Source organism: Chiroxiphia lanceolata, chromosome 3 (assembly GCF_009829145.1).
Source record: "Chiroxiphia lanceolata isolate bChiLan1 chromosome 3, bChiLan1.pri, whole genome shotgun sequence".
In the NCBI taxonomy this organism is placed as follows: Eukaryota; Metazoa; Chordata; class Aves; order Passeriformes; family Pipridae; genus Chiroxiphia; species Chiroxiphia lanceolata.
In genome coordinates, this window is record NC_045639.1 from 21,665,427 (window position 1) to 21,680,101 (window position 14,675).

Here is a 14,675-nt window from a genome sequence, read left to right on the forward strand (position 1 = left end):
TTGAACTCAGGAGGGCTGCCCCACTTTCCACCAGCTAGGAATGGTGCTGTATATTACTGAAGAGCTTGTTCCAGTTGCTTTTGCCAGCAAGAGGTTACAGAGCAATTGGCAAAATTAATGAAAAAAAAAATTAAGTTTTAGAAGTTTTGGAGTGAACAACTACTGGTCTCAAGCACATAAAAGCTTTGAAACAGAATAGTACTGATTTTAACTATTTTATTTCTGTAGCATAGTATGGACACCCACGAGTGGTTTCCCTGAATGAAATTGGACGTATGGTAAATGCTCATGATTAGAAAGTCTGTGAGCTTTGTATTTGTCTGCTTCAAGTATTGGATTCCATTGTGGTACCTGTACTACTCATGTTCAATTTAATTGAGACAAAAGGTAAATGCAGTTTGGTCATAATATTGCACCAAGTTCTCCATTGCTTTATAGCAAACACAGAATCGTTATTTCTGTTGATGTCTCTGCACCTCCTTACATCACAATGTGAGCACTCTGGTTGTGCCTACATGTCTGATGAACAATCAAAGGGATGGTCTTGGAGATGAAGTAACAGTACCTTTCTGCAGCTGGTCATGTTGGGATGTCCTGCTGCTCCTGGACAAGCTGCTGAAATCAAGTCTTTATGTCAGTGCCCTTCTGGCAGGCTTCGAGTTACCTGTAGGAGCACGTGAAGAAGTAATACTAAATGAAGCAACAAACCTAGCATCAGGTGTTCTGTCCTGCTCTTTCTTAAAGTTCAAAAAATAACACAATAAATTGAATGCAGTCAAACTCCTTGGCAGTGGGAAACAGTTTGTAGCAGTGGCTCACTTAGTAGGCAAGAGATTCAGGTAAGAGAAAGCAACACAGCAAGTATGCAGCCAAACTGAGATTAGAAGGATTGATTTCCAGACTCTCAACCCAGGGTCTCCTATTTTTTCAAAACACTTTAAAAACTATGAAACTAAGTTATTAACTGAAATGGTACATTGGGGACATGAACAATGAAACAATTACTTTTTTGGTCCAGAGAACCAAATCTGAATAGGTTGGATGGCCTGATTATCTCAAGTGTAAGGGTCATTCTGGGTCCATGGATGGAAAGCCAAAGGCATGCTAGGTTTCTGATCTCCCATATTCTGTTGATTTTTTAATATTATGTGCTAGCAACTTTCCATCTACAAATCCTATCTGTTTAGGAATTGAGAGGATTTGAGAAAGAAATAATATTTTTGTTTGGAAACAAATTGAAAGAAAATTATCTATCTTAGCCACACTGCCACGTTAAAATTTAAAACAAGTAAATGTTTATCTACTTCTTGACTTTTTTTCCTGGGTTAATGAACTTAGGTCAGACACAGAGACAAATTCTTCTGAGTCTGAGAAGTCTTGTGATTTAGAGATTCAGAGGAGTGTTATGGTCAGTCTGTGTCTAACACATTTCAGCTCCATGTTCTGGTTCCTTTTCTGGTCCGAATTCTGTATTTGTCTGTATCCAGTCCATTTTCCTAACTGTAGAGTGCCAGAGTTAGCTCTGGTATGACCAAGAGGTGAGACATTAATGTGCAGGTTTTTGCAGTACTTTGTAATATCCTCTAATATTACTATCTAGCATTAATAATAGCATTAATGCTCTCTACTATTATTTAAGACTCTCTGGTATTAAATCCTTCAAAAGGAAAATGCTTTATTATTTTTATTTACTTATATTTATATATTATATTTATATTTATTATATCAGATATTAAAATGTGAGATCCTCTGTTATTCTCTAGAGTTCAAAAATATCAAAGGCTCATACATTACTTATTGCAAACCATAATTCTCAGGTATTCAAAAACATGAAAACTGAGAATAATTTACCATTTTTTCATGTTATATTCTGTGCTATTCTTACTTTTTGAAATATAAGAATGCATATTGACTTGATTTTATTGCAAGCAGGAGAGGATAAATATTATAATATTTTCAGATAAATATTATAATATTTTCAGATCCATTATTACCTGAAACATTGCTTACCCCACTGAGTAAACTCAGTTTTTTCCGGCTTGCAGCTTTTTCTCCCGGACCTTCCTGCAAACTCTCCAACCAGTACATCATTCAAGATCACATGGCTGCTCATTTCAAGAAACTGATGTCTGCCAAAGGTGCGTCAAGTCTTTAATTGCCACAGTATCTTAGTAGGTAAAAGATAAAACCACAGTCAAAGATATGTTGGTTGTCCCTATTTTTGGCTGGCTTCTGAATTTCTTCCCCTTTCTTTCCTCCCTCTCCCTGTCGCTAACTCAACAGGCGTAGGAGAATTTAAAAGTGAGGCATAACACGATGTGCCTTAAGAGATATGTAGAACACTCAATTCGAACTGTAACTTTGTCTGGGGAGAAGCAACCCCAACTGTTTATAGATGTAAAGTTTACAGAGTCAAAATGACAGGTTTGTGTTAGGAAGGGAAATATCGCTTAATTTCCCCGTGTTATTTCATTCATTATTTCTGTTTAGATGTATATGGCCGATGACTAAAAGGAAAGGTAAAATGAGAACAGTAGGGCAGGTATTTGTTTAATTGGAAGAAACCATTGAAGAGTAACAGTGAGGTTACATCTTTTGATGTTTAGAAAATTACAGTATTGGTCCTAAGTAACCTAGAGGGAAGTTCCGTTAACCACATGTAGTTATGTTCTTGAGGCCTCTTCAAATACTCTCCCTCCTGCAAATAGCTGCAAACCACTAGAAACAGAATTTGGATTTTTGAGAAAAATGTCCTTTGTCGGTTGTCTGGAGCTGTGTAAACTTCCTGGTGCTTCAGGTGCAGATGAAACAACTGGAGTTGAATGGTCATAGCTGTAATCAGGTTACTGCAAGACTTCCAGCCCTTGGGCTCAAAAGGCTTTCTAACCAAACAATTCACTGATCACATGCAGTGAGCTTTATAATAACACATAGGTGTTGAACAACAAATGAGGTTGGTGCTGTGGGGTTTTTTTGCCAGAAGATCAATCCTTTTCATCAATTTGCAGCGCCAAATGCATCATCTTAAAATGACCTGACTCAAATATAGCACATCTTTTTATCATGGTATCAGAACCACTCTTTGAAAGATTGATGACCTCCACCATGCTAAGGTTCATGACCATCCTACTCATATTGGGAGCTGGAGGCTGGATTGCTGCTCTATACTTTTGTACTTAAGTGATTTTGATTCTGCATGGCCAATATCACAGAAACAGAGAACTCCAGGGACTGCAGAATTCGTCTTCTAGTGCATTGCTTATAAATATACAGAACCACCAGGACTAATTAAGAGCAGCAAAGACTGTCATATATAACTGAAATTTATTTTGTACTCAACTGGTGATGTCTAAATGAGGGAGAAAAGATCAAAAAATAAAATTTACAGAGATGTTTTGCAGTCTTTTTGTCTATTACATTCCTAAAGCTCAGAGGAAAATATACACAAAAGGAGCCAAAAGCTTTGTTCCAAAACAGGTTTCAATTTTTTTTTTCTCAAATGTCAGTCCTGCTTCTCTGCAGTAGAATTCAGTCAATCTGGAAAGAGTTTCTCACAGTAGGTAATCAAAGTTTTCAGTGGCTAAAATTTCTAATTCTTAGGTGTTTCACAATCTGAATTTACAGTTCTCAAAAGTCAGATTTGGAGTGTATTATAGCAGGAACCTTTAGTCTTAAAACAGTTATTTTACTTATTATAATGTTCATCATTCACCTGGGTTTTCCTTGTAGAGCTAACTCCTGCATACATATAAAAAACTGCAATATTGCAAGGATGTCAAGGTTCTCTTCTGTACTTACCTGAGGCTCTGAAATGCTGATTTGCCACATGTTCTGTACATCTTTACAGGAGATTATAGAATTTCTTTCCTCCGAAAAATCTGGTCAGGGTTGTCTAAAGGCCTTCTCCAGTATCCTTCTAAATATTCTCCAATTTTTGGAATACAGCTGCTTTTTAAAATACAACCTATTTGGTCTCACTCTAGATGGTAGTGAGCCCTGTGTGTCTGAAACTTTGGAGCACTTGTACAAACTCTAGTTTGCTGTGACATTTGACAGAAATCACAAAAGTGAAAGATGGAAATTCAGTCAGTGTCCTTCAAATGCAACTGGAATATTGAGCTTCTAGGTGATTGCTTTTCCCTCCAGAGGCAAAAATAGTATTTCCTCATGTACCTGAGTTATATACAGGGATATGCAATCTGACATAGAGTTCCATTAACATCCTTACCATCTTCTGTATGGACACATGACTTAATGAAGACTGTGCAGCAGTAGTGACAGGGCTTGATTCCTTGAAGCTTACTTCATTTAATCTTTTACAATGAAAACGAAATGACCAAATAACAGAAAACTTGGTGTTCAAAACTGCCTATGTAATTGTGTATTCAAATAACTCCTTTTGATAGAAAGATGACGACAAACTGATGACCTTGAGCCTCAGGACAATTTGAATCACACTCAGAGCATCAGTTGGCAGTTTCCCCCGCCTGATAGCAGCTGTACTACTCATCCATGAAATACCAGCTTTCTGGGTAGCAGTAGGTGCCATTACGAAAAGCTTTTCTTAAATTGTAAATTAAAATTAAATTTAATAAATGCAGCTGTACTGGGTTTAATTTCTATACCTAAGCAGAGATGGTCAAAAGCCACAAAATTCAGACCCAGATTTGATACTGAACCAGTAACAGCGCTGCTGAGGCACTTACCTTTTGCTTTTACACAGATCAAGACAAGGGGTCAATTCCTCATCTAATATCATTACAACTATACTTGTAGTTGGTATAACTCAACTAACCCAACAACATTTAAGCTATGCTAGCTTTTGAGACCTGACCATTGGCAAAGATAATAGAAGAAAATAGAAAGAAAATGGTATACATCAATAGGGAAACAATAGGATTTGGTCATCTGTAGATGTATAGTATTAATAATGCTAATATTATGCAGTTTAGTATCATATTCCCACAGGGAATTCAACACCTTAAGGATGATCAGTTTCATCTCTACACATTTTGATATAATTATTTATTATGCTAGTGTTTCATTGGACTGAACCTACTTTTTGTTAATACAGCTGCTGTTGATTCATCTGCACCGAAGAGTTTGCATACCAGTGTTAAATGTGAGTAGCTTTATTTTGTTTTGTTTTGAAAATAGGTCTGGCTCCACTTGTTTGGTTTGGAAACACTTGTCTTCTTTTATGATGGTGTTCTGAAAAGGCATGTATGTGCCAAAAATATGCGTCATCGTGGTTAAGACGGTAGTACCTAGTATCTAATCTATTATCTAACTTAATAGCTGTATCTAGCACTTAGTTCATGTTTGCAGAGACACATTCTGACCTGCAGAGTTATCAGCTAACTCGCTGATATGCAAGGTTGTTGAAGGCATAAATTGCTTTAGTTTTCCAATCTAAACTCAGACTGCTGGCCCTTTGAATTCCTTGATATTCCATACTGTATTTTTCACTTCCTTAACTGATTCGTGTATCTCTGGGCATCAGGCATACTACCGCTCAAACGGGTTTTGAGGAATAAATGGGGTTTTGGTAAGAGAACTGCGCCTTAACGCCACCTCTTGGCTGGAGCTTGCAGGACCCGATGTGTAGGCAGGGTCTCTCCTGCCCTTCCTTTCTTGAAAGGAAGAAAGATTGATTAAAAGGAACATCGCTTTCCCTGGAAACATAGCATTCACTTTGGAATGTGTTTAGTTTTCTTCGTTCACCAGGTTGTGAGGCATATGCTACTTATCTGTTTGATAGTTACATGCAAGGCAACACGCTGCACAGAAACCCCCGTTTTAAAATGAAATTTAAAAAGGTGGAAAAATGAAAGCTTGTTTTGCCACAGTGTGTGCATAGTGGGAACCATGTATCAGAGACCTGTGGTAGGCTATTGCTCTGAGCAGGGTGCAATGTACTTGGAAACAAAGATAGCTCAAAGGCAATGGTGAGATGCAGTTGCTCCAGCAAAATACACCCAAGTCAAGAAGGCAAACATAACCCTTGCCCATAAAGATTCAGAAAGATGTATCACATGAGATCTTCATTAGACAAGAGCAAGAGAACAAGTTCAAGATCATAACACATTACAATCAAAACTCCCTTACCTTTGTCTTTTGACTCCTCATGCTCAACTGTGTTTTTCTTCTTTCAGTGCTCTTTTATACAATAATTTCAAAATTAGTATTTTGTATTAGCCACTTTATTAAAACAGTGCTCTAGTAACAGAAAGAAAGGCCATGGGAAGTTTTCTAAGAACAGTAATTTGACAGAGATGATACTGGTACAAATGTGTGTGAGGAGTAGAATCTCACCTCTTTGAAAATATCAAGAGGACATAGAATTAATTCAGCTGAGTTAGTCACAATAACAAGTTCCTAGACGATATATCAGAGGGAAACATTATCTGTGCTTCTTAAAATGCTTTCTTAGGAAGGTATTTATCTTACAGAACTAAGCAGGACTGTATTGTTTTGTGCAGTTTCTGTTAATTTAGAAGCCCACACTGAGTACAAGATGCCTGGAGGTCATAGAAGCCATAACAGTCAGTTAGAAAGTGAGAGTCACTTTCTAACTCTCAGTCAGAGAAAGTGAGGACCCAATACAATTTTTGTCAGTAGCCCACCAGAGAAATGCAAATCACCTTTGTCGTTTAATATTTATCTTCACTAAAAGGTTCTGTGTATGATCTAAGTCTTTTTTCTGACAGGTTAGCTCCCGAAATGTCTGTCTTGGCAAAAGAAGTTTTATTCCTTGAAGAAAAAACCTCAAAATTTAAAAGTCACAATGAAAACGTGCATCAGAACTTACGTCTTCTGAAGCATTAAGTAGGGCAGTAGCACAATGGAGGTACAATTGCTGCTGTTGGGGTTGATGTGCAAATTCATTTGAGCAGTATAATATGCCTACAAAAATAGGCCTCTGGTTATCATTTGCATAAACAAATATCATTTGCATAAACAAAATAAATTAAGGCTTTTTGCCAGCCTACTAGAATAATGGGAGGACAAATCTAATTTTCTGTCTAGTACAAGACCACAGTGTTTTCTTCTTTTCATGTACAATTTTCTCCCACAACCATCTCCCACTATTGCTATTGCTGGTTACTAAATGTGGTGTGCTTTTAGAACCTTGACATTTATCAGAACTTTGACAGATACACATTCTGATGCCATATATTTTCTTACCTCTTCTCAATCCATACACTTAGAGAGGTGTAACTTTGTTTTCCAAATGTGTGATCTGTGTTGGATTTTTCCAAATGTGTGATCTGTGTTGGATACCACAAGTTTCAGTGGTAGGCTAAAAAGAAAATTCAGGTCACTCGGTAGTGATGGAGACATTCAAAAACCTATAAAATTAAAGAGAAAAACCCAAATAGCTACAAGGATTAGTTCTGAAAAGGCAGAAGAAAATACAATGTGCAATGCTTTGTTTCATTTTAAGAATAAATGTACTGCAGACAAAACACTGTAAATAATTTGCTGTTATTTCCTATAAATTAAGTGCACCATTTCACAAGTATCTGTAGTGTTGCACTGCAGGTTAAGAACTGTAGAGACAAAGTGCATATTAGGCAGAGATGTTTCAAGATCAGGCATATGGGTGATATAGTTCATCATCCTAAGTGTTCTTGTGGAGATAAAATTTAAGCAGAGATGCTTTAAGAGTCATGAGAACTGCATGATTTATGAAACTACTGTGAAAACAAGGATTCCTTGGCTATCCCAAGTGTCTGCCTAGGAGGATGTTTACATTTCTTACTCTCAGCAGAAGCCACATTTCCTAGAAAGATCATCTAATGAGTCTGGAAAGAGCATAAGGTATGCTGCTGAACGTGCCAATGACTAGGTTTCAGAAGAGTGTCTCAGCAATCAAAAAGAATTCCTATTGCAATGGAAATGTGAAAGTTCTGGAGCAAAAAAAAAAATGTTACAAGCCATTGTTTCTATTTGAACAAAGGAGAAAAGTCAAAGTAACTTTGTTTGAATTCAGGTATTTTATTTATACAGCATTGAGCCTGACACTTAACTGTGGCATCCAGGAGTCCTCCAAATTTATTAGCTATTAGGGATTAATAATTAACAAGTAATATTAAGTAGTTGAATTACATTTTTGGACCTTGGAAGCATGTCTCTTCTAACCATTATTCCCATGGTACTATGATGCTCTGCCCCAGATTCACAGAGCCCGAGCTTGAGTCAGATCTCCTGGGGCTGATCAGCTCAGTAAGGGGAGCAGAAACCTTGGCTGATGCGTGTATGAAGCTGTCCCAAACGAGCTGGCAGAAATGAGGAGAAAACACTCGTGAAACTACTAACAATGGCAAGATGAGCTATTCAGACTCCTGCATGTTTTACACAATTCCCTTGCACTTTTAGGAATACAGGGTATACATTTACCCTAAAGGAATTACAAGTAATATTATACATGAGTACATGAGGCCATGTGACTGTTTCTCCTTCACCTTTTGTGGAGTGTTGATCATATAACTGCTTCATGTGCTGTGACTCATTTTTATAAATATGAAACCCAGACATACAAACAAGTGTGTGCAGAAACACATGCTTTAGTAATTGGAAAAAGGAATAGTAGCTTTCTTTAAGAGGAATTTCATTTTTTCTGTGTACCAGTAGAGTCCTTAAGTAGTTAGATATGGCACAAAGTGGACTTTTTATAACCTGTGTTTTTCTCTTTCTAATTCTCTGCATGAGACAGACATCAGTCAAAGCAATAATTTCCATTCGGATTTTAGCCAGTTTAAAATGGAGTTGCATTGTGATTTTCAAGAGCATAACACCTGTGAAAAAGAACAAGTTGTTTCTCCAAAGAGTTCAAAGGCATAAAAAATTGGAGCATTTTCTCTACAGTTTCTGTGAATAATCTATACAGTCAATTATATAAACATAATTTTATCCTTACAAATGTAGAACCTTAGTTGTCACGAATCTTAGGCAATTGAATGGATCATTTAGCAATCAGTGAAAATTAATGTGTTTATATAGGCCAACATCAATTTCCTATCATTGCAGGTTTATGGAGCATTAATGAGCTGGTTTTTAATGATAAGTTTTGCAGTCTGTAAAAAATATATGCTTATATCACTGTTAGAAGGGAGCTGCAATGAAGGGAATATCGAATGTATGACTACACTGCGTCATTCAGCTATCGATGGTTAAACCACTGATCTAGTTCATAAATTCTTCTTCTCACACTTCAAATCCTACGCTGTGTGGGCAGCTTCTTTTGGGATCTGAGTTCCTTCATAGTAGCCACTGCACATTTCAAGATATCTTCGGGGAGTATCTGTTCAAAATTATGCACCAGCTTGCCATCGTCCCCTTTTACAGGGAGGAAATTAAGACACCAGAGATTAATCAACATACCTGTGATCACACCTGTTGTAGAGCTCCGAATTAAATGATAGTTTTCCAAGTCCTACCGCAGTGTTTTAATCACCAAACCATCCTTCCCATCCATTTTAGAATCAGTGCTGTTTAAGAGTATTTGTAAAAAGGGAGGAAGAGGGTAGTGCGAGTTACTGAAGGATGTAGAGAAAAGGAGTGTTATCATAACCATTGTGCACTGACTATTTTAACTTTGCATTCTGCTGTCAAAGGAAAAGTAGCATACATCAGCAATCAGTCAGTACTCTAAACAGGGGTGAAGCATCTTGACATTTCTTTTGTACACCAGCTTCTAGAATTCCTTACTTATACTCACTAAAACCTTAAGAAAAGCAGGCTACCTCCCTTACATAAGCAAAACAAATGTCAAATCTTGTCTTTGCTCAAATAAGAGAAGAGAATGTGTCCTCTTCTTATTTTGGTGTGGTCTACAAAGAATTGTGTCAAGTGCTGTCAGCACCGTTGACAACCATGAATTTGTTGGAAGGGCAGAACCAGTCAGAGCAGATGTAGGTTATGGCCAAAGGCTTCAAGCAGTTAAAAAATGCTGGAATGGGTGGTCAGCTATGGAGAACTGATTACATCTTGCCTTCCTCCTGGGGAAATTCCTGTTAATGTCAGCATGAGCGCTCACAGTTTCAAAATGTGCAGAATTTGGCATGTGATTAGAAAACAACGTGGCAAAGAACAACAGGCAGTGTCACTTAGTAATGTTTTCTGGCTTTATTTGGTGTTTCAGAGACTTTTCTTCCCCTTTAAAATTGTTGTTATACACTTGCTTCATAGCATTGCAGCATTTATATATTGATGAAAACAAATAATGCTGAATTAGAGCTTGAGGCTTAAAAACCACCACGTGCTGTAGTTTAATGTGCCAACACAGGCTTTTCATAAGGCATGGCAAAGAGCATCTGAAATAAAATCTAAGGGCTTGAGCCTCAGTTACCACTGGTTTCTGGTGAAATAATGATCTTGTTTGCTCTGAAATTCCAAAATAAGCAGTCCTCCCACCAGATAAACTATTACCAGTGCAGACTGCAGCATGTGGCCCATAGATGTGAACATCACAAGTAACTGTCTTTGTATCCTTTGTATTGCACTGGCCAAAAATTCTGAAATTATATCAGTTAACAATAGCAGCAAAAATTAATAAAAAATAAAGTTTTAGAGAAGTTCATAGCTGATCTCTGATGACTGACATGTATCTCTGAGTTTCATAGACACAGAAAGAATAAACTGCTGTGGTTATATAGCCTGTTTTTTCTCTCCATTCATTGCTGTTTTAGAGAGTTGAGGGGGAAGTTCAGAACTATGTCCAAACCTTATTTAATTACATCACACTTTTCATTAGTGTTCCAAATGCTAACTTACCTTACCCAGAGGAACTAATATCTCTCCTTTAGGATGCATTTATTTTCTGTTTAATTTCTGTTCTGTCTTTAGGTGCTCATAAACTGGAATAAAGTTACTTTTTAACCATCCTTTTGCAGAACTAAATACATTCAACTCCTTAAATCTGACTCTATGAACAGTGTTTTCCAGAGTTCATCATTCTTATGGATCCTCTCTGCATCCTCCCCAATTTGTAAATGCTTCTTGAGCAGTAAAGTTTTAGAGCAGGATGTATAATTCTGGCAGCAACCATCCACCTGTCAAAGGAAACAGCAATAAAGGCTCCCTGTACTTACACTTGAGATTTCCACCCTTGATAGGCAATGATGCTACACTAGTTTTGTCTCCACTGTCACTGTAGGAAAATACAGGCAGCTATATTTCTAGAAGAAGGTATGGATGTCTTTCAGCAACGCTGATTTCCATATAAGACTTGCCTTCTGTAAGTAAGGGCCTGCATTTTCACAATAGAGATGTTCCATTATCCCTGCTGAAAAATATATGCTTCCCTACATCTCCAACATTAAGTGATGCACATCACTTTGTCAGAGTAAACCACCACTTTATATTATTCATGAGTTCCCCAACTGTAGTTGTTCAAGCTTTATGAGAAATGATTATATGTTTTCTTTCAGATAACTGAAGGAAATAATTTAATATTATAATATCAAAAATTATTCTTGCATTAGAAACACCTGCTTTACTGCTAATTAGATTTTCAGATCTGCCAGTTAACCATTTTGTAAACAAGTGTAATTTTCTAGTGTTCTAATTTCTTAGTCAAAATGCCATGCAGAACAAAGCCAGGGAGTTTGCAGAAGTTTTTTAAACCAACACCTTTATCCCATTCAACCACAGTCAAAATCTCTCTTTTTTCTTACCAACTTAGCATGGTTATGTTTTTAACCTTTTTGAATGGTGTTTCTGACATTATTTACCTCAAATGAGTCTTGTAACAGCCTTTCAGTTGTTATGCTCAGGACTGATATCAGTCTGGAGTTCACCACTTCTGCTCTTCTTTTTTCCCCACAGTCCTTCAAAAGTTCCTTGTTGTTTCAAAAGTCATCAGGAGTTAAACGTCAGCCAACTTTCAAAACACTTGGTAGGAATTAAACCAGAACTCCCACTCTGAGCCAAAAATGAAGGCAAGAGCCAAGGTGTGGATTTTATTTCTAACTATAATCACTGAGTTTTGTAACATCTGGTAAACAACTTTGGGGAAGCCTGTTCCAGCTTTATATCCCATGTTCATACTTGGGCCATAATGTTCTGTCTTAGACCTGAAAATAGCCTTCTGTTTTTAGGAGGCAACTGTGGAAGCAGACTAAGGTGTTTGCTGATTGTTCTTCCTACTTAAGATAAAGATGAGTAGAACTGAAAGGCACCAGGGAAAAAAAAAAGAAAAAGTTTTTTAGTTTTTGATTTGGGTTGGCCAATATGATCTGCTAAACTGCTTCTACTACGTCGAGTAAATTTGTGTTTGCTCATTTTGTACACGAGACTTTGACACAGCAGCACAGGAGAGACAAGATGTTTTATCAAATGTCAAGCAACAAGAACTGCCAGGAAAACAGAGTGAGGGCTATTGTATCTGATCTTCCTGTGTTTTACAGGAACCAGATTACAACTAAATCCCTTTTATTTTCTGTACTTCTGTCACATTGACAACTATCAGATACCAGTACAAGTATCAGTGCAATTGTACTATAACACTGACAAATTAATTCCTGACACAGTAGACAGGACGATAAATTAGCAAATAAACGAGTTTAACAGAAAGGCTCTTGAACACATTTGCCTACATAACTGCCGCACTGGCCACACCACATGATTCTATTCCCTGGGAAGCATCAAAAAGGTAGTCAAGAGATACTGGCTGCTGCAGGAATAAAAATAATCATGTCCTGAGAGGATTCAGTTGACACTGAATCATTATATGCTTTTATAGGTCAAACCTTGCCACTTCCCCCCCCCCAAGTAATTATTCCCAGCTATGGTTTTAACCGTAAACTGCAGCCAGTTTTAAACACTTCAGCTAAGATATGAGATATAAAGGCAAGGGAGGGCTAGTTTTTGCTTTTCTAAAAGAAAAAGAAAAAAGCTCAGACAGCTATCATGCAAAGTTTGCATTTTATTTTCTGTTTTGTCCCTTGGTCATTTCTAGTTGTTATTAAAAAGCGTTTGGACAATGACAGAATGGTCAGGTGATTTTTTTTCTCCTTGTGTAGCTCTTAACAATGAGCAGTCCATGTGGCTGGGCCAGGCTGCTCTCTGTGGTGTGGTCACAGCTGCCTGTCAAACAGAACTGCAAGGAGTATGTGTGAGAGCCATGAATGTGACCTGAAAATTCAGGAATGACTCCCACTCTTAGCCCCTTCATTCATGCATGGGGAGCATGCCAGGTGATTCTGGGGAGAGGTCACGTTAGGGAAAGAAGTGCAGGAGAGGAGAGGCCTTGGAAAGGAAGCAGCCAGAAGCACTACATGCTGTGAGTATTGGGACCAGGTGAGAGTCAGGAGCCCTGGAATCATGAGAATGGGTATAGGAATAGGTACAATTTCAGAAAAATTTGTAATGGAAACTTAGGAACTCAGTTTTCTCCAGGAAGCCTTTCTGCCTAAGTGGTAACTCTTTCTTAAAGACAGTTTCAGTGCTTTCCCCACCCCGCATGGCAAGAGAAGTTCTCAGCCTCTCTCTCTGATATGTGAGAGAGGGAGTCCTAAAAGACGTGCACAGAGGTCTTGGGAAGACAGGAGAGAAACAGAGAGGATAAAGGGGCCCTGAGGGAGTGGGGCCTCACCTTTTGCCCCCGAAGTCCCAGTGTGCTGTGCCACATCATAAAAAAGTGATCCTTGCATCTGAAATAAACCTTTTCTTTAATCCTTCCACTGCCTTTGCATGCTTGGGAAGAATACCTACCTATGTTTTATCTTACAGGGGGCATAGAGGAAAACATGAATGAGAAAAACAGTAGTGAGAAAAAAGAGAAACTGGAGAGAGCAGGGCTAGAAGATGGTGAAATATATCCCTTAGCAGACATGTCAGCAAACCAAGATGTGCTGCAAGACCCTTCAGACAGTCTCACCTGGCTGTGGCACAGCAAAACCCAACAGTCAGTGAAACCAGGCATCTGTTAGGTAAGGGGAAGGAGAGTTGGTATGAGACATTCAGCCCAGGAGCTTTTGCTAACTACTCAAAACATGAAACTATAATGGAGTGGAATAGTACTTATTTGAATAGGCTTACTGCCATGTGGCATGTTTATAACCCATATTTATAGTAAAAATATCAGTGAAATACTAGACAAAGGCTGTTTAAAAGCTGTGGCTCTTTGACCTGGAACATTTTATTTTCTTGTCCTTGGCAAGGCTTGCTGAAGGCTCTGCCATGCCTTGGATAGACAGTTGTTGTCCTGCCTCACCTGTGGACAGAGAGAAGGGCAGAGAGGCATGGACATCACTTTTCCTCAGGGCTTCCCAAGTCATTGGCACTGTCATGAAAGAAGCCTGATATCCTGACTCGGTGGCATTGTTGCACAGACACCACATCAAGCTGCCTTGTCTGTTATTTTTCGTATGGCTGGAAAATGCAAAGTCTTTAATCAGAATGGGGGAGTACTTGGATTGGGCACCATGCAAACCTAGATAAATGGGGAAGGTATTAATCTCTGTATGAACACGATTGAGCAAGTACATTTTGTTATTTGTTCCAGTGAGTTGTATAATCCTGCTTCCCAGTCATCCAAATAGGATTTAGCATTGTCAACATGTTTTTCTTAATAGGATGATGCTATGAACTCATGTCTATGCAAGACTGGAAAGCCAGATTACATGCCTCAGGAGACTATATACTGGTTTTAGCTGTTAGTGAAATAT

At 38.1% G+C, this 14,675-nt stretch overlaps 1 protein-coding gene across 1 annotated transcript in view; it reads left to right on the top strand.

The window, feature by feature from the left end:
• The first annotated feature begins 543 nt into the window (after positions 1 to 543).
• The window catches only part of LOC116784964 (spermatogenesis-associated protein 7-like), a 31,382-nt gene continuing 17,250 nt past the window's right edge, over positions 544 to 14,675 (top strand). Inside the window, exons 1-3 of the mRNA XM_032684048.1 lie at positions 544 to 718; positions 2,046 to 2,138; positions 5,075 to 5,122. Of these exons, the coding sequence (XP_032539939.1) occupies positions 2,102 to 2,138; positions 5,075 to 5,122 (85 nt within the window). The 5' untranslated portion in view covers positions 544 to 718; positions 2,046 to 2,101. The remainder of the gene's footprint in view (positions 719 to 2,045; positions 2,139 to 5,074; positions 5,123 to 14,675) is intronic.